General features: G+C 43.4%; 1 protein-coding gene across 1 annotated transcript in view; it reads right to left on the minus strand.

The window, feature by feature from the left end:
• SNAPC4 (small nuclear RNA activating complex polypeptide 4) overlaps positions 1 to 23,925 on the minus strand; it is a 306,571-nt gene extending 282,646 nt beyond the window's left edge. Inside the window, exons 1-2 of the mRNA XM_086921023.1 lie at positions 23,631 to 23,925; positions 467 to 607 (exon numbers count right to left, since the gene is read on the minus strand). Of these exons, the coding sequence (XP_086777149.1) occupies positions 467 to 605 (139 nt within the window). The 5' untranslated portion in view covers positions 606 to 607; positions 23,631 to 23,925. The remainder of the gene's footprint in view (positions 1 to 466; positions 608 to 23,630) is intronic.
• Between the last annotated feature and the right edge of the window lie 1,731 nt (positions 23,926 to 25,656).

The raw sequence follows: 25,656 nt of genomic DNA on the forward strand, positions 1-25,656 counted from the left end.
GTAATTGTAGGCTTCTGGACCAATGCTTGTGTATAAAGTTGGATGGGGAATGTCAGAAGCTGAAAATCATTACATGTGCAAGACTAGAATCTCTGGAGGGAAATGCCTCCATAAATAAATAACATTAAGCATCAGAAATCTCTCTCTGGCACTCAAGAATAGGCCAAAAACGTATTTTTGCCTTCGGTTAATCCAAACAGGCTCATCAGAAGAGGATACAGGCGCAAGGTTTTGTTGCTGTCGTCACCTCTGAAACAATAATGCCTTTTAACTAAATTAAATTACACAAAAACAGAAGATGAGAGGAGTAAGCAGCATACCATGATGAGGCACTTACAATAACAACCTTACTTTCTCAAATTCGAAAAATCTAAGCTTTTGTGCACACAAATGGCCAATATATTCTACGACCAGTGGCAATGAGAACCCAACCCCATTATGCCTTTATTCAATATCTTTATCTCACCAGACTCCGAAGCCGACTCAGAGATAGAATCTGAAACAACAACTTCAATGGAAGCATCTTTAGGATCTAGGCTTTTCTCAAGTGCCGCGATTTCCTTCCGAATCCTCTCTCTTTCTGCATTTAGGTCTTCCACAGACATGGCTACAAGAAACAGAAAAAAATAATTTGCACATAAATCGATAAATAAAGCATTAGCTTCCCATACAAATTAAATCTTCAGAAACAAAACACAAGCTCTGATTGAGTTCAAAGTTGACTTCATCACTGTCAGATCTGGTGGAGGGGCTATCAGGAGTTACTGGGCTTCATTTGTGACAAGAGTCCACGCTTTCAAGACCCAGATAAGGCCATTTTCGTCCCAACAAGAACCGTCATGTGATGAAAGGCAATGCAACATGAGAAATACTCAGAAACACGTTAATTGTATGAAAAAAACAATATTATCACTCCCACAGTGGGATATGTATTCAACACAAGCCTCATCGTCTATTTGCAAAGGGAAAATTGAATGTTCCAGTACCTGGCACAACCTTAAGTTTAGGTTACTGAACTCCGGATATTTCTAATGATTTTCGACAGCTCTTTCGAGCTCAGAGGAAGCAATTAATCCTTAAGGTACCATACCATATCTACAGTACATCTGAATAAAGTATGGCAGCTTTAGCATCAAACCAACCAACAGAAAACAAATACATGGGTCTCATGATTACACTTTGGAGGTGCAATGTTTTTTACCATCTATGTCACTAGAGATAAATCTGTTTCCATCGTACTCAAATGCATCCAAGATACCAGTCTAATCCAGCAAATACCTTTATTTAAGTTATCTTCAAGTAGTAAAGCATTGGTTGCCTCTCCCCACATCAATGCCCGCTCCAGAGGGCACCCATTGTAAGCTTGCGCCATGTCCAAAACCTTTCTCTAAACGCACTCAACCAACCACTACCTTGCCTTAAAGCACTCAACTTGTCCATTTTTATGTGATTCGTACAATGATGTAAAAATATGTTCAATGATGTAAAAATATGTTTAATACCACAATTTCTTTAAAATACTTTCATCTCTGATGACGTCAATTGTACGCCATTAACTTTGACTGAAGTGGACGGACATCCTTCATGTGCAAACTCTTCTTTTAAAAAACTTATGGCTGCACAAGTGGTTGCCTGCTATACAAATTTCACCTCTGGCCGTTTGGAGTGATACTCAACTAAGACAAGTGCAAAACGAGAATTTTCTAGCAAAATATTAAACGGCCCTGAGATGTCAAATGCGATTTTTTGCCAAGGTTCCATAGGCAATTCTACATTTTTTAGTGGAGGAATGTTTACCTTTCAAACATTTTCACTAGACACACTTACTTCACACTCCCGGTCTGTGCGATCAATCAACCTATCCATTCCAGGCCACCCGAAATAATTTCTAATCAACAGTTTCATGGCTGAAATCTCTGGATGGGTTTTGTGAGCAATTTTAAGAATCACATCTTGCATACCTTTCGGAGGAACACACTTACTACCTTTAAAGGGTAGATATCCTTCTATCTCCAGTTCATCTCACACATTAAATAGTGGTAACAATTCAGACCTTATGTCATTCTTTCTTGGCCATCCTTCCATCACAAATGTTTTTATGTCTTCCCAATCATCATCCTTGCGTTCACATTCTTCCCACATATTTTCAGTAATTTCAGTGAACTGCACTGGTACCACATCATTGATATTGACAACTAGATCACACTCTTGGACTATACCCACCTCATTTTGACAACATGGTAGGCGTGATAGAAAATCTGCAGTGACATTTTTCTTTCCAGGTACATATTCTGGTTTGAAATTGTATTTTTGGAGCTTCGATGCTAACCTGGCAATTCTCGCCATAGAATTCCAACCTCCACCAGAAGACAGAATATTAATTAACGGCTTGTGATCTGTCCTCAAAATAAATTTGCTGCCCCACACATAGATGCGGTAATGTTCAATAGCCCATACACATGCAAGTAACGCTCTCTCAATAACAGCATACTTGTGTTCTGTTTCATTTAGTGTTTTTGATGCAAATGCTACATTTCACTATTTACAACTTTTCTGCAACAAAACACCTCCTATACCGTACAAACTGGCATCAACAGTAGCAATGCATTCTTTCCTCGTGAAAAATTGTTTTAAAGTAAGTGCGCTAACAATCTCTACTTTGATATCATCAAAAGCTTTCTGTTGTTCACTTGACCATTCATAAGGAACATTTTGTCTTAATAATTTCCTCAAAGGTTCCATCTTGGTTGAAAAATTCTCAACAAATGTGCTGTAATATTTGCACATACCTGCAAAAGATAACAATTGATCCTTATTGGTTCGAGCTGGGGCATTGAGTATAGCAGATTTTTGGGGAATAACTCCATCACCAGACAAAGTGTGGCCTAAATATTCAACAGATTTTTTAACAATTTCCATTTAAGTGCTTTAAGGGTGAGACCTTTCATGTTCTTTCATGTTCTGTTTCATCTTTTGAGAAAATCAAGATATCATCTTGAAAACACTTTACATATTGATCAATGTCTCTGATAATCTGAAACATCACCCTTTGAAAAACCGACGTGGCTGACGCCAACCCAAAAGGCATTCTTGTGTATTGGTAAAGATCTTAAGGTGTAATGAATGCTGTAAGTTTTTTTTAATCTTCCGTCAGTTCTATCTGGTGGTATGCAGACCTTAGATCTAATATTAAAAACTGTTTTGCACCTTTCAGCATTGACACAACCTCATTTGTATTGGGTAGAGGGTGACAAACTACAATTATATTCGCATTCAATGCTCTTAAATCCACACATACCCTCGATTTTTGGGCTAAGACAATGGGGGGAAACCCATTCGGAGGACTCAGTTTCCTCAATGATGCCTTCACTAGATAATTCCTTAAGTATGTCCCTTAATTCTTCTCTTACATTTATTGGTACACCCCTCAACTTCTGTTTTACAGGACATACATTATCTTTTAAGATAATTTTGTGAGAGAAATGTTTTAGTTTGACCAACTTGTCACAAAACACATTTTTGTAATCTTTTATCAATTGTACTTCTTTTCCACCATAATTTGTTCTGTACTCTTTTCTTCAATTAATAACACTGGTTCAATGGACCGTGGATTTAAAATGATGCCCAATTTCCACTGATCACGCCAGCCTAACACATTTACTCCTTTCACAGCAATATACAATTTTATATCTGCACATCTTCCTTTAAAACATAAAGGAACATTAAAATAACCTTCCATATTGATTTTAGAACCGTCAAAGCTCTCAGCTATAATATCAGATGGTTGCAGCTGTCTTCTTTGACATATTTCACTCATTTTTTCGTTGTAGTACTGTTGAGGGATAATAGACTAAGGAGACCCAGAATCGGCCATAGACTCTAATTCTGCTCCTAGCACTTGTACCACACATATTGGAGATCTCATTATTGGTTCTTCGTTAGAATTCACTCCATTATTGATGATGGATACCACAAATCCCTTGTCACACCCAGGTAACTCACTGCACTCGCTTCCATTATTTACCTTATTAGCTTCAGAAATGCTTGAAACCATACCACGTGTTTGATTTAAATTTCTTCTACTATCTCTGCAAACATTACCATTCTGCCGCATTCTCTATTGATGACAGGACATCCCGGGGACGATGCAATATGAGATCTACTACCACATCTGTAGCATGAATTTTGATTAAAATAACTATCATAACACTTAACACTATTGCTATTGTTATATTTACCAACACTATATGTGGCTTGTGGCACATCGCTCTTTTGTTCATTTTTGTTTTTTACTGCACATACTTCCTCCACCCCTTCTGTCTTAACAGTATTCTGTCTTACTCTCTGCATCCACTTTTTTGATTGTTCTAAAGCTTTTGCTGTGGCTACAGCTTCTGCTAATTTTGTATCACCCATAACCCATAGTTTTTCTTGTATTTTCCAGTTTCTTCCATGCACAATGACCTGGTCCCTTATCATCTCATCTGCCATTATGCCAAAATTACAATGCATGCTTAATGATCTTAAAGCAGTCAAACAAGTCGTCAAAATACTCTTCCTCTTTTTGTGCCCTAGTATAAAATTTAAATCTATTTAGAGCAATATTTGTCGTAGGTTTAAACCGCTTTTCCATTTTTAACATTGCCTCTGCATATACATTAATATTGTCTTGTCCTTCTTGTGTCATCACTTGTGCGCTAAACACAACTTGTCTTTCTGACCCCAAGCATTGTAAGAATATCCTTTTCTTCCTTTCTGCTCCCATACGTTCTCCATCTATAGCCTTCATATATGTAACAAATTCTTCTTTCCACTTTGTCCATGGTATGGGTGGATCACCTTTATTTTGCAGAAACTTCCCTGGCGGTTCAAACTGCATGTTGTCCTGTTGTTATTATGTGGTTATGAGTTCTATGAACTCCAAACAATCCTTTTATGTGTGGTCACCGTGTTGCACAGTATTGGCAAACAATATTATTATTTTTTTAATATCCCTATTTTTTTACCCAAACCTTGACTCACCTCAGTTTTTTCCGTATTTTATTTACCCTCGCAGCATGAATCGCACTGCGGTTTTCTTTTACATGCAAATATTCAACCTCCGTGTAATTCCCTGAAGTTACGATGCGGTGGGGTTGCTATGGTGATTTCCTCAAAGTAACCACCACGTCACGTTGCACGTATTCAGGCATGTGTCATTATGTCATAGTGTGACGCCCCGCTTAAGAGTTTCCCTTTTGCCTTCCGAATGTTTTGGATATCTCTCTCAGTTGCTGTGTTCCATGCTAGAATCCTCTTTAGGTAGGATATATTTCCTTTCAGATTTCCTTGTTGCATCTTATCTTTTCAAAAAGATTTCACCATATAACTCCACTTTGAATCGTTGAAATCTCCACAACTGCAATCCTCATGTGTGATAACCAATGCTTCTTTGTAATCCACAATATCTCCAAAATGTTCTCGTAATATTTTCCAAAAATCCTTGGGGTTCGAGAAACACTTTGTTCCTGTTACGTACAATTGATGGTTGCTGCTACCATCGCTGGCATGGGCACAGAGGGGACAGTTATGGCGTTGTAGCAGCTCACTCATTACAATGCATATTTATGCATGCACTGTGACGCAAACATGCATATGTGTTGCAACACACGTGCCTACTGGTGACCACCTAGAAATGTTTTTTGGTTTTTTTCGGGGGGCGCTAGAGGGCGCACAGCAAGATGGCCGCACTGTTGTGAGGCTCTGCTTGACTGAGTAACTATCCATCCATAATCCGCTGCATCACCCTTCTCAAACGCTGCCAGAAGCACTGTGGGGACTCATAACCTGCTGCTGTACCTGTTGCAGTGCCTCGCGACTCTGAAATCCCTACCTGTGCTGGTGAAATCGGTTGCCGACCCGCACCGCGTTGTGCACATTGAAGATGGCGGAAGCTGGGTGCAGCTAGGCCCCTGGACAGAGGAGCGGTCTAGGCCTTGGCCTGCAGGGCGGAGAGGTGGTGACTGGCCTCCGGTTGGCGGAATCGGCGCCTGTCTGCTTGCGGGAGTCCTCCGGTGCAGTGGAGTGACGTGTGGGCGGCTTTGCAGACGGATCAGGGGACGCGACTGATGGTCGGCGGCGGCGGGGCCTTGGCATCGAGAATAGACCCCCCTTGGTCTGAGGCGGGAGCAGCTGCGGTGAACCCCCTGTGTGGATGGCGAAGGCAGCAGCGGAGTGATCGGGCCCGCCTGGCAGAGCGGGTGATCCCCCGGCGCGGCGGAAAGTCGTTGGAGTGTTGCTGCCGGAAGGGGATTGACATCACAGGCCTGCGCTGGAGTGGAGTGGGCCCCTTGGCTCCGGTGGTGGTGCCCGTCGGCGCTGTATGCGGTGAGTGGGCTGGCTCGGTTCGGGGCTCTGACTGCGGAGGCGGGACTAGGCCTAGGACTGGTGCTGCGTCCAGCTTGCTGTGTCTGGTGCGGGGCCTGGCGCCTGGGCGGGCGAGCAGCTGGCGGCCTGTGGCAGTCGGCCCAGTGCAGGCCTCCGTACATGTGTGCTGGGCCAGTGGGCTCCGAAGTCACTGGGAATCCTGGGCCCACTTGCTGAGAGGAGGTAGCGCTACATCTTGTGGTGGCACTGCACATCCGGTGCGGTTGGAGAGAGGACTTGAGGAATTTGCTTTCAATCTGAGCCGATCCTCCTGTGCCAGGTGAGATATAGGCCTGTTGAGCTCTGGAGCTGCTGCTGGATTTGACGCCCCCCCCTACATGTGTCTACCGGCGACCTGGGCAGTTAGGATCTTTCATTATTATTCTGCCATTTCCAGTTTGTGGTGCCTGAGTCTCCCAGTTCTATTGTTGGTGGGCTCTCTAAGGGGGCATTTGGCTGGACGTCACAACAACCTACCTGCGGGGGCGAGCAGAAGTTCTACATGGTGCTCCCTGGATTGAATGCAGGGGCTCTTCCCATCTTCTGCCTTAGCGCTGCTGGTCTGTCATATGAAAATGGGGAGGACAGGTAAAAGCCAAACTAAGCTTGCCTTTGAGACCCGGAATGCGCCAAAGACACCACAGAAGGCTGCATCGGATTCGGAAGCGGACACTGCAGTTGAGGGATCTACCACATTAGAGGCTACGTTGGTGGCTATGCAGCGATCCCTACAGTCCATCGAGGGGACGATGGCTGCTGTTAATAATCGGCTGGATCATATGTCCTCACAGCTAGAAAAACAGAGCGCGCGCATGAGGGAGGTGGAGCAGAGGGTCTCGGCGGCGGATTATGGCCTGACCGTGGTTACAGACCATACATTGAACATGGAAAAGGTACTCTCCCTCATCCAGGCAAAGAATGAGGATTTGGAGGTGCGGTCCGGCGCAATAACATCCGCGTTACGGGACTGCCGGAATCCACAAATGTGGGCAGAATGGAAGCTTATATGGAGCGCCTCATCACTGATATATTTGGCACGGAACATCTGTCACATATGTTCATTGTGGAAAGGGCTCACCGCTCTCTGGCTGCACGGCCCGTCCCTGGAGCTCCACCCCGCCCAATAATAGCTAGGATTCTAAATTACAGGGACCGAGATACGATCCTGCACTTGGCAAGGGAGAAGGGCACCATCGAACATCAGGGAAATACTTTAGCGTTTTTTTCCTGACTTTGCGGTGGCTGTGCAGGCAGCGCGGAGGGAATTCGGCGTTGTGAAGCAATTTCTGCAGAATGAGGGAGTCCCATACGCCATGTTATACCCAGCGCGCCTTCGAATAGGTGCTGTGGCCGATAATAAGATCTCCTCCACTCAGAAGGCCGCCATGGACTACGCCAAAAAGTTGAAACGCAAGACACGGGACTCCGCTGTAGTACCTGCTGAGGAGCTGCTGGGTGACACAGGATGCTGAAAGAACTGCACAGAGATGTTGTGTGGTCTCTCCTGTTTGTGAGGCTCCTGGGTTACCCTAGACTAAGATTATGTCAGACCTGGTGATTGCTTATTGATTTGTCTGGAGTCTGTGATATCTGTGCTTGGTGTGGGGATCTGCTTCCCTAATTCCACATATGACATCCAATTTAATGTGGCTAGGACATCTGGGCTCCTTCAAGCTGTTATTTTGGTTGGAAGTTTATTTGCCCTACTCTTGTCGTCATTTGTCAAGGCAAAATGTTTGGTTAGATATGCAGGTGTCGGGGAGGACGCCATTGGATGGTTCGCTCTGTGAAGTGTGATGCATTAAACAGTTATGCATGCTCGGTCGACTCCTGCTCTGTGGGAGTGTTCTGCCTCTGCGCCCCCACATATGAGTGCACTCCGACATTGGTTTGATGGGATGGGTGGGAGGGGGGTTACTGAGGAGATGGGGGAGCTTTGGCATGTTGGGGGAGCTGAAGTGGGAGGCAGGATTGGGAGTAATGGGGAGGTTGGGGGGGATTGGTCGTCTGGAGGGAGGGCGGTGGTGTATTGGTTGAATGTTCTATTTACAGCGATATTGTGTGGGGGAGGGTGGTGGGGGCTGGGGTTGATGCTGTTTGGTTTGTACATGCAGTAATGAGAGGTGCGCTGGTGAGATTTCGCTTTGCATATTCACTGGTGGGTCCATTGTTCTGTTCTATTGCCAATAACTTACCATTGATTGATACTGGAAAAAGCAGGTAAAATTACTTGCATTACATGGAATGTCCAAAGGCTGAACAACCCCAAAAAGACGAGACAGGTGCTGTCATATTTAGACTGTCATAATGTCAAGCTGGCATTATTGCAGGATACGCACCTCACTGACCGCACTGCGGAGTATGTGGCCAAAAAATGGGCTGGGGTACGGATTGCTTCTTCCTACTCGTTGTATGCACGGGGTGCCATGGTGTTGGTTAAGAAGGATGTCCCGTTTGTGACCATGCAGGAGGAGGCGACAAAGACGGCAGGTATATTATTGTACAGGGGAAACTATGTGGAACACTGATAACCTTGGTTAATGTTTACGGCCCCAACATAGATGATTCGGACTTTTACAAAATGTTATGGAACAAAGTTCTGCCGGTCTCTGTGGTTCTTTGTGGGGGGGGGACTTTAATGTTGTGTTGGATAAAGCTCTGGATAGACAATCCCAAACCAGTGCCCACGCCAAGACAGCTGCACAGGCTGTGCATGATGGTATGTGCGATCTGGGGCTTGTGGATGTGTGGCGGTTGCAGCACCCTGGGGTAAAGGAAGGGACTTGCTATAAGTCTGCCCATGACACTTGGTCCCACCTGGATTATTGGATGGCGACGCGTGATGTCGCTGTGTGGGTATCCAGGGTTTCACACTGGCCCCGCACCCTATCGGACCATGCACCGGTCCTGCTTGACGTGCTCCTCCCTACATATGCTCCTGCTCCATTCAGGTGGCGGCTACAACCCACGGCATTTTTAGACCAGGTGTTTAAGGAAGGTGTAAGAGAGGCTATAGAACACTATTTTGATGATAATGTTGGGTCTGTGCAGAGTGTGGGTGTCATCTGGGAGGCGTTTGAGGTGACTATTAGGGGAACTTGCATAGGTTTACAGGCTGGGGTGCTTAAGTCGTTGCAGGACTCTATGGTGCGGCTGGAGCGTGAATTGGTGCGATTGGAGCAACACTGCAGTCTGCTTGGGTTATAAGCGGATCTATTAATTTCTACGCTGCTTATCACTGCCCTGTGTACATTATCTTTCAATTTGATCAAACATTGTGAATGCTTTCATTTTTGATAAAGAAGTGTACCTTTTGTTTAAATAATTCTCTAAGTGACATCTTTTTGAAATCTGTTTTGCAGACTGTGGCTCTCTCAACTCTATTGTAAATATTGTATGATATGCACTTTTGTAGTTTCTTCTAGTTTATTTATCCCTTACCACCTTTGAATGCCTGACTGTTGTATGCTTGTGATATGTTTGATATGATGAATGATCTTCCAAGTCCTGTCCCTAGCATGTATTAGTTGCTCATGTTTTTCGAAAAAAACATTTTTTACATGAAAACAAACTCCGTTCTTTCTGATAAAAGTCCTAAAAGAATAATAAAAGCTATTAATGAGCTTCCAGTCTTGAATGAATTTTTCATGTGCTGTGCTACAATATTTGTAAATCACGTCTTGTTATCAGTACTGGCACTTTCTCCTTGTTGTCTGGCTACAACCCACGTCATTTTTAGACCAGGTGTTTAAGGAAGGTGTAAGAGAGGCTATAGAACACTATTTTGATGATAATGTTGGGTCTGTGCAGAGTGTGGGTGTCATCTGGGAGGCGTTTGAGGTGACTATTAGGGGAACTTGCATAGGTTTACAGGCTGGGGTGCTTAAGTCGTTGCAGGACTCTATGGTGAGGCTGGAGCGTGAATTGGTGCGATTGGAGCAACAGTATGAGGAAGCCCCGGCTGCTGCGACCATGGCTGCAATACGCTCGCGCGTAACCGAATATAATGATTTGGCTGAACAGGAAGTGCGCCATTATCGCGACGATGCAAAGTTAGGTACTACGGCGACGGGGGTAGGCCCGGGCACGCGTTAGCTGAGAGCATTATGGAACCTTGGGCTATATATTGCGGAGTGCAAGCGCTTGCGGATGGCGACCGGTCCATAACAGATACTGTTGATATTCTAGAGAGCTTTGTTAAACACTAGAAGACAATGTACGAGAGCAAAAAAAAGCTAATGAGGAGGAAATTGCGCAGTACCTAGATGACGTTGAACTAGTGTGGTTATCTAAGGGCAAAAAGATTTTTTTATGCACAATATCACGGCAGCAGAGATTAAAGATGCAATTGCGGCGCTACCGAACGGTAAAGCGGCGGGCACAGATGGTTTGCCATCTGAATTCTATAAGGAATATGCTGACCTGCTACTGCCGCATCTGGCGGCTATGTATACGGAGGCGTTTGACCAGCAGCGGCTGCCTGATATGCTCAGAGAGGCATTGATTGTCGCCTTATTGAAGCCGGGCAAATCACCCGACAAGTGCGAGTCGTATAGACCACTATCGCTCATGAACACTGATGTAAAAATACTTGCTACGGTCCTTGCCACGAGCCTACGTCTTTTGCTTAACGTTATGGTACTAACGGATCAGTCGGGATTCATTCCCACACGATCTATAGCACATAACTTGCGGGCGCTGTTTGCGGTACTGCATCTTTTGAAGCCGGAACTTCCAGCGGTAGCAGTCCAGTTGGACGCCGCAAAGGCGTTTGATTCAATTGCATGGACCTACATGTTTGCTGTGATGCACCGTATGGGTGTGCCTTATTTCTTCACGAGCTGGATAACGTTGCTTTATACGGACCCGGTGGTACTGGTGAGAGTGAACGGCCATGTCTCGGAGGGGTTTCTGATCCATAGAGGCACTCGACAGGGGTGTCCTATTTCACCCTTGATATTCGCGCTTGTCTTAGAACCTCTTGCATGCGTGTTAAGGCAGAGGCATGCTGGCTCTGCATTGCGCTTCCATCAAAGACCGTTGGCCGTGTCTATGTATGCGGACAATATGGTCCTGTATATTAGAGAACCGGCGCAGAATCTTGAACAGGTCATCAGGGAATACATTTGTTTTGAGTGGTTCTCGGGCTTGGCCATTAATTGGAGTAAATCTATCATTTTACCTCTCACCCGGAGTAAGGTGCCATTCACATTGAATTATCCACTAGAATGGGCTTTTGACCCTGTGCGGTATCTCGGTATATGGGTGCATCAGGACCCGCAGGAAATTATTAGGGCCAACTATGGTGTGGCAGTGTCTAAACTTGAAGACAAAGTAGCCCGGTGGGTGCGGCTGCCCCGGACGTTTGCAGATAGGGTCGCCTTAATTAAAATGGTGGTGTTGCCCAAATTTTTATATTTATTTGTTAATGTTCCTATTCTTTTGATGCGACAGTTTTTTACAACATTACGCTCGCTATTGATCACTCTAGCCTGGGGTGGGAAGAAGTCCCGAGTAGGCTGGGACATATTGACAAAACCGTATGCACTGGGTGGTTTTTCGGTGCCAGATATCCAACTATATTATCTCTGTGCGCAAGCACAATTTGCGTACTACTGGCAGAATGCACCACCATTCACGCCGCATGTAGCTGTTGAAGCGGGAGCGGTACACCCCATTCCCTTGCAGGCAATGATAGTCAATCGTCACAGCATATGAAAGAGGGGCACGACTTGTGAAGGACTTCCCATCGGAACAGTTGTGTTCTTTGGGACTCCTCCCCCCATGTGCCAGGTCAAGTGATTTATTTCAGTAAACTCGTTATGTCACCGTGTTGGCGGAACTCCCTCCATAATGCCCAATACTGATGGGCGAGAGTGACCTATTCCCCTTCTAACACCTTACTGAGGTAAGAGAGGTAATATATTAGACTGGGACAATAAGACGTCCTGAAGAAGACCAAGGTGACCCATTAATTAAGGGCTAATTGAGGTCGAAACATGTTTACTAAAGCAGTAAAGGAGGGGTGCTAGAGGGCCTTTATACCCTTTGGTAGCACCACCATCCATTCTTTTTTTTAATCCTGACCTTGGAACCTATCAATAAAGTTTACATTGGTATCCAGGAGCCAGTTTTAATTATTCCCTACCACGAATTGTTTGCCTATCTTTGTACTCAGTCTGATTTTGTTGTTTGTGGACACTGGTGTCACGTTCAACTTTATAGTATTGCACTTTGTCTGTGTATTTCTTTGTTCCCCCTCCCTATGCTCCGCCCGGTGAGTGGCTACGCCCGGGCGTTGTAGCAGACCCGATGATGAAGCATGTCACACACAGTGTGTGGCAGTTTTTCATCACTCATGAGTGTGCCAATGCTTGCACACTTTTGTTGATTTTGTGTTCCCCTTTTTTTGTCGTCTCCACCCCTTTGTGTGTATACTATAGTGACTTAGGGGGTTCGGGGTGGAAGATGTGTATATAGACCCTCTCCCCTTTTGTGTGTGAGAATAAAATGATAGTCAATCCACATACGGTATATGACCGGGGGAAGATTGACATGGTGCAATGTACAGCCAAAGCATGGACTGAACTGGGAAGGAGGGCAGAGCGTTTGCCGCTGTATGCTCCTGCGATGCCCTTGTTGTACCAAGCAGACCTATCAGTGTCGAGTGAGACTGGGGCGCTCAGGGTCATGCAGGCCGTCAGGGTGCGTGTTATGGGGGAGGTTTGTGGGTGGGACGTTCATTGAGTTACCCGCCTTTCTCCAAGCCGGAATGAATGAGGCGATGCCCACGTTTATCTATGCTAGGCTTCGGGCAGCCTTACGCAGTTTGTATCCAAGCTTTCCTGAAGAACCGTCAACGCTGGGGCGCTGCAATTATTATACACGGCAACCACTAAAACCAAGCTGGTATCTCGGCTTTATTATGCCTCGCAAGTTGATGAGGATGCGGCACAGCACAACTCCAAGACTAGATGGGATGAATGTTTGCCACAGCCGCTGACGGATGAGGAATGGGAGGACAGCTGCCGAATGACTGGGAGTTTTGCTGTGAATGGCAATTTCAAACTTATCCATTATGAGTTCTTACACCAAATGTACTATACCCCTAGCCAGTTACATAAGTATGGCTTGCGAGACTCTCACTGTTGCAGGCGTTGTGGTGCGGAAGATGCTGATTTTATACACTTGGCATGGGGCTGTCCCAGAATCTTTAAGTTCTGGGATGAGGTAATCCTGGCATTAACCAGAATGACAGGTGTGCAGCTTGAAAGAGATGTGCGGGTATGTCTGTTGGGCATTGTGTCAAAAGTCCCTGCCGGTGTTCGTAAGTTGGTGGTTTTGTCCCTGCAATTAGCTAAACGCAGAGTGGCCATGTGCTGGGATGGTTGGCCGGTCCCCACGCTGGCGCAATGGCTACACGATATGGCTTATTGTCATAACCAGCTCACTTGTTATGCGTCTCAACCCAGGGATATATGGGGCCCCTACACGACGTATATGCTGGCACAATCGGAGGAAGACTAAAAACTGTTAGAAATGTATGATTTGTCTATACTGCTTAGCACCTCTTAGCCTGTGATGTTCAACTATCAGTAATATATGTACATGGGCGATAAGAAGGCCGCGGCCTTGGTTGGATGGCCCTGGACACTTTGAATTTCTTTGATATCACACGTGCAATGCGGTCACCTACTCTGGACATTCCTACTGATAATACTGCATGTATTTGATTCATGTACTAATTATCTTGCATATATGTGATGTACCCACTGGGGAGAAATGTGTGCTCACCTGTCACTGTACGTTGTGTTTATATGCTGATTAAATGAGAAATTAAATAATAAAAGAAATGGGTTTTTTTATCATTCCACAAGCACCATCATGCATGAATGAGTATCCATGCACTGCAATGCATATACATGTGTCATGACACATGCATCATAAGGCGAGTGCCCATGCAGGCAAGCATTGGCATTCACCTTTGAAAGGCAAGACCTACTGGCTTTAACAATTCTCGTTTACTACTACAATACATGTTGCAAGAGGAACGTAGGGTTCATTGCAAAGAGCTTTGGATGCCCTAGCCTTCTGATAGCCCTGGGGCTGCTTGCAGACCTGAATAGATTACAAACATAAACATTATTTGCAGCTACTGAGAAATAAAGTTCCTGGAACTTGTGTCAGACCACAAAGTACTAGAATATTTAATGAGTTTCTCTACAGGATAGCCTGTAAATCTTATGACTTTGTAATACCTTTGGAGGTACTCTATCGGTTTATTGTTGTTGGTTTTTGGTTGTTTTAAATAAGGGAGGGATAGGGAAGTTAGCTGTGTTCCAGTGCAAACAGGTCAGCCAGACTACCATAACAGTGTTGGGTCACTAGGTAGTGCAAATATAGTAGGCCTGAAAGGAGAAGTAAAAATGGAAGGATGAAGGATGACGAAGAATGACTAGTAGTTCCAGGATTCTGATGGTTAGTAAAATAGCCAGTAAGTCCAGCAACTTTGACCAAAAGGTTCAAAGGGAAAATGGGGGCAGGGAGACCTAGGGTAGATGATGTTTCAGCAGAACTGTAGGTCAAAAGTGAGAGGTGGTCTGGGTCGGCCCAAAAGTGTCAGTATTTAGGGTTGAGTGTGGTGAAATAGAAATTTTTTGGATGTAGCATTAGTACAAAAAAAATGAAAGTGCAGCTGTGGCTGCTCAAACATATAACATAGTTCACTTTTGTCCCAGAATGCTCTTTGGCATGTGCTCCTTACTGGGATTTAAATTTTGTAGTAATTTCATCCGTAGATCTTAGCTCTTCTTCGGGTACAAACCAATTTGTTTTGTCGTGTGACCTGAGAGATTTAAAGGAAAAGGAAAAAGATTTGTTCATCTGGGTGTTCAAGCTGCTCTCTGTGTACAAGAGAGTGATTGTGTTTGCCCTGATGGTGTTATACAAACTGCAGTTCAACATAAAATGTTGCATGTCCTCACTTGCTCCACAGGGTACTTATCCCAAACCGCAGTGTTTCATCTGTTCATGACTTAACTGCAAGCATCCCACTCTTGCTAAAACAAAGAGTGTCCTCTATGTGGTTTGGTTGCAAAATCAGATATTATTGGACACTCCGAGTAGTTTTCAAGGGCTCTGAGTTTCAATATTAACATTAGCCTTGAGAAATGTTTATTTACAGTGAAATTATCTTTTTTGTCAATAGTTCGAGGTTATGGAGTACAGGACACAGTACCAATCTGATTCGCTTGGCTTCCTTTCCCATAATGTTGCATAAGGTGATTTAACGTTCATGGAGAAGAGTTATTTCCATGCCCAATCGACCAAACAGTGGCCAAGTGCTCTTAGTTTCTTTAGCCCATATTTTATGGGGGCAATCTGGCAACTCGCTATAGTTCAAAGATAGCCAGCGTCCGATTCTATGGCAACTGTTGTAATCAGAAAGAGACTGGAACTGTAGTTCTTAAGTTACTTTATTAGATAAGATGTTAAGTTATAAGTTATAGAGATAACCCCATCAGGAGCAGCTGTCCTGCTGCTCAGCCCTCACTCAACTGACATTCACAGCACACCAACATTCCAATCATCTAACATTCCACACATCATACATACAAGCTGAGCAGCAGGGAAACACAAGTTACAACAGCAACCATAGGGAAGCGTGATGGTAATTTATGCACTGATTTTTTTTAAATGTTCTTGAAACATCCTACTTGGCTGGTGTTCTTGTCCAGGCCCCTAACACCCACTCATATGAAATTTGGCTACAGACCTTTGCTTGAAACACCTTATAGATATGTTGAGAGAAGCGGTGAGCATGAGTATGCACCGTCCTCAAGATGGCTGGCATGTGCTGTACTCTCAGATTTCTCGACTACAACTTAAATGTTGGTATTCCATTTAAGATTGCTATCGAATGTTACCGACAGGTATTTCAAGAAATTGACTTCTTCACATTTTGTATCGTTTATGAAAAATACATACTTTTGTTTACATTTCATCCTAAAAGTCATGATTAATGTTTTTCCTGTATTGCTTTTTAGATTGTTAGAATTGTAGTATCTTTCTTTGGCTACGAGTTGAATTTAGAGGTCTTTGGGGGTCCTGGAAATCAGGACTGAGTCACAGGCAAACTGAAGAGCCGGGACATCACAGCCATTTATAACCGGAATTTTGCTTTTCAAACTTCCCGGTAAATATCATTGACGTTCAGGGAGGACAGGAGGAGTGCCAAGAGCCAACCCTGTTTGACCCCATTACTGTTGTGTATTGTTTGCAGATGTTCCCCTTTTGACTTAGTCTCACCTGAGAGGTTGTTCCAGTGTACAGCAGTTGGATCAGGGACAGGAGGCCTTAATTGATACCCAAAGTTGACAATTGTTTTCCAAAGGAAGGGTATTGGAACCAAATCAAAGCAGATGAAAAATAAAAAATAATGCCACAAGAGGTAGTTGTATGGTTCAACTAAAAGTATGTATTATGAGCAAACATGTGAAGATCTGATTAATGTTGAGAGTCCTTCTCTGAAACCTCCTTGAAGGTAAGAGATGTTTCCATTTTAAGACCCACTCATCCATTGCCTTGAGGATTAATTTTCAAAAGACCTAACAATCAAAATGTATCAGGCTGATTGGCCTATGGGAGTTTGGATAAATGTTTTGCCCCTTCATGTATAGCAGTACAATTATACTATTTTGCCAGGAATTTAGGCAGTGATTTGTGGAAATTCTCTCTTAATAGCTTAAAAGATTTTTATGAGTATTTCTGACCACCACGCTGGGTCAAAAACAAACCCCTCCAGTGGTATCAGGTTTGCACCTTTTACCCTTTCTGTAGGGTATTGTTTCCTTCGCTTTATCTTTTGAGAATACCTTCATCCATATGTTGCTGTAGTCAGTGTTTATTTTGTCAATATCTTCAGCCTGGGTGAGCTTGATTTAGACAAGACAGCCTTTGGTGTTAAAGATGGTGGCACAGTGGGTTGTACAAGCTTCTTATGTGATGTTTGAATCCAGGTAGTTTCTTCTTGTTCCCAAGCTGTCTCCGACTTTTAACCAAAAGCCTGTGTGTGTTTTTCCATGGCAGCTATTTGAAGCTCCTGACAATTTCAGTTTAGTAAACCGTTCTTCTTCGTTCTGATGAGGAATTTGTAGCAAGATCTTTCAGCCCTTATTTCCTGTATTGAAGAGTCCCATGTGAGTTAATATTTGTAATTCAGTGTTTCTTGTCTTGCATCCTTTGTCAGAGCATCCATCTTTAAAGCGGTTTTTAATGGTTGGTGACTAGTTGAAACTACATCTTCTCAAAACTATCAGAGCTATTGATTTCAATAGTGTATCATACAGTTTGTTGTTCTCAGTGAGTTCATTTAATACCTGCTTTTGAAGGTGGCGGTGAAAGGTTGCCTTTTCCATTCCTCCAAGTTGGATTCAAGGACATGGTTCCATCTCAGTCTTACTTGACTGTCGAAGACGCTGGTGTTATTCAAATTTTGGACTTCTCTGGGCTCTTCAGATATATTGTATTTCATAGAGAGTATTAGGTGATGTGGTCACTTTCTAACTTCCATTAAAACTGTATATTTTTTTATTTGTGCCAGTGGCTAGATCCAGTCAGGATGTACTCTATTACAGATTGTGTGCTGTTGTCGTTGTAGATCAGTACGTTAAAGTGAACATTGCCATCGGAATTATGGGCTGAATTGAAGCCCTCATTCATACAGAAGTGAGACAAATGTTTGCCCTTTGTGCCTGTTTTTCTAAACGCATATCTTACTGTCAGAATTCTGCATGCCGATTTAAACTCAGTGAATGATTCATCATCATTGTTCCCACATTCACCCATCTTACAATCGAAATTGGACCATATCAGAATACATGGTTTTGACTTAATATGGCTTAAAATGTTTGCTAAACCTTCCATTATTTTCTGTTGCGCATAGACGTTAATTATCCAAAGCGTTGTATTGTCCAACAACTTAATTTTGCAAATTTGAAAATGATCTTGAATGTTTTTCTATACTTAGGGTAAAATACATTTACCAGCTTTGCATTATACCAGCAGGCCACCATTATTTATTGATTTGACCAATTCTATAGCAAATTGTGTGTGGTAGATGTAGCTCTGTAGAATCCCTGGGTCGAAGTCCATGTTTCGTTGAGTATTATTATGTCATGAATGTTAATATATGAAATCAGTGTCACTTGTCTTTTGAGGAAAACCTGCCACATTACAGGACAAAATAGAAGTGTTAGGTTACCTTCTTGTGGGGGGTTTCCTTGGTTAAAATGAATATTTCTAGTTAATCTGTTTTTCCGTAGTTTGCTATGCCTAGTGTGCATGCGAGGGCGAGGGCGAGTGCATTTTCCTGGGTTGTAGGCAGTTCTTCCCTTCAGTTGCCCATGGTTCACACTGTGGCTATTGATTAGATGGGGTGAGAATGTTAAGATATTACAAGTCCAATAAGAATAGTTTTGTAAGGTGATCATGAGGTAGAAATATCTTGCGGCTCTGGCCTCCCACATTAAGGCACTCTTTACTTCACTATTCAGGAGTATGAGCATTATTGCCCAATCCCGCCCAAAGTTCATATTGAAGACTCATAAAAACATTTATAAGGAAGGAGAAATCTAATATAAATTAAAACAAAATATGAAAAAAAATATGATCATCATAACTGAATTACACAAAACATACATATTTAAAATTAGTATTCCAGAAGAGTTGAGACACATATTTTGGGATCTGGTTGAGTTCTCACTCACAGCAAGCTAAAAGTTACACAGACTGGGAGGTAGGTGCACCCATGTGCAGAGCTTTGTGATGTTAAGGACAGCTTCTTGGAGCTTCGGAATCTTTAGGAACACCATCACCTTTGTGGGAGCCCTCCAGCAGGCACTTTCATTTAATAGGAGAAGCCTCTTTAGACACATTGGAGGGCGGGCCTCAAATTTGGTCAGCCACGTGTCTACCTTTCCATGCTCAGTCCTACTCTCTCTTGAAAACAAATTAAGATTTCTCATCTCCTCTATCTCCCAACTTGAAGCTACCGTCTCACTCTTAAGGACTAAGATATCCACCTTTCCCTTGGCAAATACTCACTTCCCCAAACTCTCGAGGAGTACCTTCCTCCAGTGCCCAAAAAAAGCCAATAACAATCTGTCTTCTGCAGACATCGCTATTTTACTGGCTAGTTACAAGACTTCTAAAGCCACCCCCTTCCACTTTCCTCTCCAAGTAAGTCTACTCTGTGCACTATTCCCAACATCTCTTCTGTCAGAACTAATCATCAACCTTATTCTACCCTGGCACCCTCTTACAAGAACATTAACCCTATCACCCCTAAAAGCCCAAATGCCTCCGTCACCAAAACAGTCTCGTCAGAGTGGCGCGGTTTGCTCCACAACTGCAGATTGGCAATTAAACACAAACTGGAAATTTCTGACACCATCATTCTCCACAATCTTGACATTCTCTTCCTCATTCACTTCCTGACCTGGTTAAACGACACCTCTCATTCTATGTTTGATCTTCTGTTACCCACCGACTATTCTATCTTTAGAAAATGACAGAACAGACAAAGTTGAGGGTGGTGTTGCAATCATCTTCCGAAATGATGAGCTGATATAAAACCACACTTAAATAACACAGCCTAAGGGCTCAATTCTAGACCTTGTTATATCTAAAGCAGACATACTTACTATTGCTATCCCTATTCAAGTAGACTGGTCTGACCACTTCCTCATCCCCTTCTCTCTTCACCTATCACACTCTATAACTTTTGGCCAACCAAAAAGGTCTACTACCTGGTTCCGTAACACCACAAACACTGACCTTGACACTCTTTGTGATTCTGCTATGCTATCACTTCCAAGGTTAGACCCTAACTTGGATGTCAACGTTCTTACCACCCAATGCCTCTCAGTCTTTGCAGTCGGAATTGATAATGTCGCTCCACTTCAAAGTAAAAGGAAAATGCATATTCCTTCAGCACTATGGTTTAATAAATCCCTTTATGAAGAAAGGAAGAACCTGAGAATCCTGGAGAAACGATGGAGACAATCTCCATCCACCACTAATCTTTCTATTCTACGTTCAGCAAGATCTAAATACCACAAACACATCTTCCATGAAAAAGTATCACACTTCAGAACCCTCCTCGACTCAGCCAAAACAGACCCAAAAAACTATTTGACCTCATCAAAAATCCAAAGTGCTCTCCCTCAACCACCAAGCCTGACGATTCTCCAAAGAAAGCAGCAGATTTCGCTATATTCTTTGATGAAAAAGTTAAATCACTGGTTGATCAGGCCATTCATCCTACCCCCCTAGAGGAGTACAAATCCTTAGTCAATTTGGCAGAACTTTTACGTCATCTCTGAAGATGCCCTACTCAAATGCACCCTCGAAACAAAACCCTCTAACTATTCATTTGACCCCATCCCTAGTGACATTGCCGTTGATGTCTACACCCATACTCTTTCCTATTGGACCAGTCTGGTTAACCTTTTCCTCAGCCAAGGCTCCCTTCCCGTTGCCCTTAAAACAGGACAGGTTACCCCACTTCTTAAAAAACATTCCGCTGATGAGAACGACCTCAACAACTTCCGCCACAGCACTAACCTCTCTTTTCTTGCAAAAATCTCAGAAAGATGTGTAGCGAAACAAATTTCCCTACATATTAAGGATAATAATCTTATTGACAATTTCCAGTCTGGTTTCTTTCAAAACTGCAGCACCAAAACTGCTCTGCTGCAATTGATCAACGCTGCGCTGCGTGTACTCGATGTAGGGGAGTCTTGTCTTCTGATTCTTCTAGACCTTTCTGCAGCCTTTGACATTGTAAATCACAACACTCTCCTTAACACTCTTCAACAGGGAATAGGCTTGGAAGGCACAGTGCTTAAATGGTTTGCCTCATTCTTCTCGGACAGATCCCAAATGATCAAAATAGTGAACAGTCTTTCATCTTCATTGGTGGTAGGTCAAGGCGTCCCTCAAGGTTCTATCTTTGCACCCACTTTGTTCTATCTTTGCACCCACTTTGTTCAATCTTTATTTGGAACCATTGGGAAATCTCGTAAGTAAATCTGGGATCCTTTACCATCTCTATGCAGATGACACTCGAATCTACCTTAAGGTGTCTTCTGCACACAATATCTCAATCCTCAACTCTACTCTCAACTCTATTCAAAACTGGATGTTAGCTCATCAACTCATTCGGAATCCTTCAAAAACTGAATTCCCCCTCCTCTCAACCTCACTCTCTCCCCCTCCTGTTCTATCGTGGATGGATCAGCTGAATTTACTCAACAATAAACCTATTGTTGTCGACAGCGCAAAATCCCTTGCTGTCATACTTGACAAAATACTCAATCTACTCGCCCACATCAATTCCATTGCAAAGAATCCACAATACCAACTGCGCCTTCTCTGGGGAATTCAACGTTTCTTTCCGGAGCAAGACCTAAAAACCTTGGTCCAATCTCTGGTTCTCTCTATATTGGACTATTGCAATTCTCTTCTTACTGGCCTCCCCAAATCCCACCTTTCCCCTCTTAAATCCGTTCTCCATTCAGCGGCTCGTTTTGCGTTTTGGGCCAAAAGAAGTGACCATCACACCCATTTTGTCTTCTCTTCAATGGCTTACCATTAAGGCAAGATCAATCTACAAGACTGCCTGTATCACCCAAAAAGCTGTGCACACTTCCTCCCCTCGATACCTGGTGCATAAACTTAAAATCTCTGAAGGCTCTAGACCCTCTCGTAATCCAGAAAGTTTACTGCTTGAGCCTCCCACCTTCAAAAGGGAAAGAACGATGGCTCAATCCTTCTCAGGCAATGCGGTTAGAATCTGGAACACGCTTCCTCCACTACTCCGTACCACCACCTCTACCCGGACCTTTAAAACTGACCTTAAATCTCTTCTCTTCCAAAGACACTTCCAGAACTAATACATCCCTTTTCATTTCCCTCAAGGAAGTTCTTTCAATATTGTAAATCTGTAATCTATGCCTGTACAATCTTCATCCTATATGTTTTTGTGAAACTGCCATCTATTGTTTTATTTTACTTTTTCTTCTTTCTTATTTGTATGTGTAAATATGTAAAATTCCCCTCATGTAACGTACTTGGTTCTATTGTGAAGCTCTCTGACACCTTTGGGTAAAGTCTGTGGAATGTAAAAATGCATTAAATAAAATAAATACATTTAAAAAAAAACCTTATTGATGTGTTGGTGCTATTCTATTAATTTTACCTTCATGTTGATAGTCTTATCATTTAACCGATGTTAATCCCTATATTCTCCTGCATGTCAACGTTTCCTTAACATCACCTCCTGTGATGTCATCAAATATGCTAGTTAGTTCTGCTCTTTAAGAATTTTTAAACTATGAGGGCTCTCCAATGGACACGTGATGTAGGACGTGTTCCTCTAGATACCCAGCTGAATAGTCAACAACATTTCGTAGGGTGGTGTTTGGGACATGTAAAACTACCTTTACAAAGAAGGGAATACCTCAGGACACAGAGGGTAGATGGCTAAATACTCGGGCGACTCCATATGAAACGCGGTGGACACGTGATCAACGCTACTGCTCAGATGAATTATTATTTTACAGCTATTGATAAGAATGTAAAACTTTCTTCGAAAATATTACGTCATCGAAAGGTCTATAGGAATTATTCACTGGCCACACTTAGAGTGGGGTGTCGGTTGAAAGGTGGCCGATAACGCGCGCTAAAGGTAGGTGCCAAAGTGCACAGTATATACCCCCTACCCAAAAAAACGCGGGGCAGAACGGGGAAGCTAGCGATTATGTCGACAATACCCATAATGCATTTCCCCGCTCCTCCTACTTTCCATAGTTGTGCCGCGTCTCAACGGCTTTAATAACCCGGGGAGGAGGGTGAAACCGACGTATGTAAAACATGATCAGGACATCAGAGGGAACTGCAAATATTGTGCGCGTACAACAGGTTATTGGACCTAGATTGGAGCAGTTCGTGTACGTCAAACGTGTAGTTGTAGGTAGTTCCAATGTTGTTCACAGGCTCCCCCGGCCCTTAATTGCACGCAATAGAGGCATGAGTTGCACACGCTTCAAGGCATGATACAGAAGTCGACGTCTTCAGTATAGTGTTATAAAAGTGCGTTATTTTTATTTCACGCACAGTTGTTATAAGTGTGCGGGAGTTGGTAAACATTAATCGTGACATACCTGCAGCGGGAACATGAGTCCTCCGTCTCCACTCTCCCGACTCGCTTCAAGCCTAGCAGTATAAAATGGCAAAAGGTTTCTTTTCCAACCTCAAGCTGCAGCAAAGGACCATGGGAAAAGAATTTGCATACTGCTTGTTTCAGCCACTCCAGAGGGCGGGTTTCTCTGTGCCCTGCTGCAGCAGGAAGCTCCGCAGCCTGGCCGCCCCACTTCGGGGAACACAGGGGGCGTTCTGCCGCTTTAAGAACGGGTTAGCTGAGGGGATGGCGTGCAGTTTTTTTGTAAACATGCCTATGCAAATCCAAGCCCCCATGGTGCTTTGCGGCAGCACTGGCAGACGGAAGCTTGGGGCTGTCTGCAGAGGAGGGGCTGGAGGGATTCAAAGAGTCATAATGTAATCAGAAACCGTCGAGCGGTGCTGGACCCCGAACCGTGTTCGTCCCTTTATTTATTTATTTATTTATTTATTTATTTGTTTGTGCGTTTTTATATAGCGCGGACTCTACCCGAAGGTGTCAGAGCGCTTCACAATAGGAACAGAACTGATACATGAGTACATTACCAGTGAACAAAATACAAAAGCAAACGTTACATTAAATGAAGCAATAATGACAATCGTGAGCCAACAAAATACAAGAGGTAGCAAACGGTGCATTACAGGAGGGAAGAGTGACGTGTGCAGGTTACAAAAGCAGGAGGGAAGAGTGACGTGTGCAGGTTACAAAAGCGTACAAAGTAAACATAGAGGTATAATACTGCAATATATGGAGGGCCCTCAAGCACAAGAACAAACGTTACGTAGGCCATGGTGGCACTTATGCAGGTATCGAAAATAAACAGATGTAAGAGGTAGAAAACAGTGTGTTACAAGAGAAAGTGACGGGTGCATGTTACACACGAGTACCAAACACAGGTAGAAAGATAATACCGCAATAAATGGCCGACTCTCAAACCGCAAGAACACACTCTCTGGAGGCTCTAGACCTTCACGCAATGCGGAGAATCTACTGCTTGAACCTCCCACTTTCAAGAAGGAGAGAACAATGGCCCAATCCTTTTCAGGCAACGCAGTGAGAATCTGGAACTTCGTTGCGCCTCAGCTCCGGACCACCGCCTCCTCCCAGGCCTTCAAAAGGGACCTCAAAGTTCTCCTCCTCCAGAGACACCTCCAAAAGTAATTCACGTCCTCTTGTTATTTGGAGGAAGACTTCCCACTACTGATAAATTCTACTTTCCATGACCATGGAAGTGCCTTCCCAGTGTATTCCTGGGGTTGGAGTGTCTGCCTTTTTGTAGTATTTTCCATGTACTTGTGTTTGGTGCCCTTTTGTAACATGCACACACCACTTTGCCCTTGTAACACATGGTTTGCTACCTCTCACATGTTTTTACCTTTGACACATGCACAAGTGCCACCTTTGCCTACGTAACGCTTGTTCTTGTGCCTGAGTTATTATATACTTATTGCAGTATTATACCTCAAATTATACTTTGTTTTCTCTTGTAACTGCACACTTGTCACTTTTTCCTCTTGTGCACTTTTTACTACCTCATGTATTTTTGGTTGCTCACAATTTTTACTACCTCATGTATAATGTTTGCTCACAATTGTCACTATTACCTTTACTACCTCATGTATTTTTGGTTGCTCACAATTTTTACTACCTCATGTATTTTTTTGCTCACAATTGTCACTATTACCTTATGTAACGTAACGTATGCTTTTGTAATCTGTTCTTTTGTAATGTTTCTCATTATGTTTCATTTCTGTTCCTTTTGTGAAGCGCTCTGACACCTTCGGGTAAAGTCAGCGCTATATAAAAAGGCATAAATAAATAAACACTGGGAGGACACTTCCATAGTCACGTACAGTATATTTTTCTATAATGGAAGGGCTTCCTTCAGCTAATAGAGAGGGCATTGATTACATTTGGAAGTGTCTTTGAAGAAGGCGAACTTTGAGGTTAGTTTTGAAGGCCTGGGAGGAGGTGGTGGTCCGGAGCTGCAGCGGAAGGGAGTTCCAGAT

The sequence above is a fragment of the Lissotriton vulgaris genome, chromosome 5, assembly GCF_964263255.1.
Source record: "Lissotriton vulgaris chromosome 5, aLisVul1.2, whole genome shotgun sequence".
Taxonomy (NCBI): Eukaryota; Metazoa; Chordata; class Amphibia; order Caudata; family Salamandridae; genus Lissotriton; species Lissotriton vulgaris.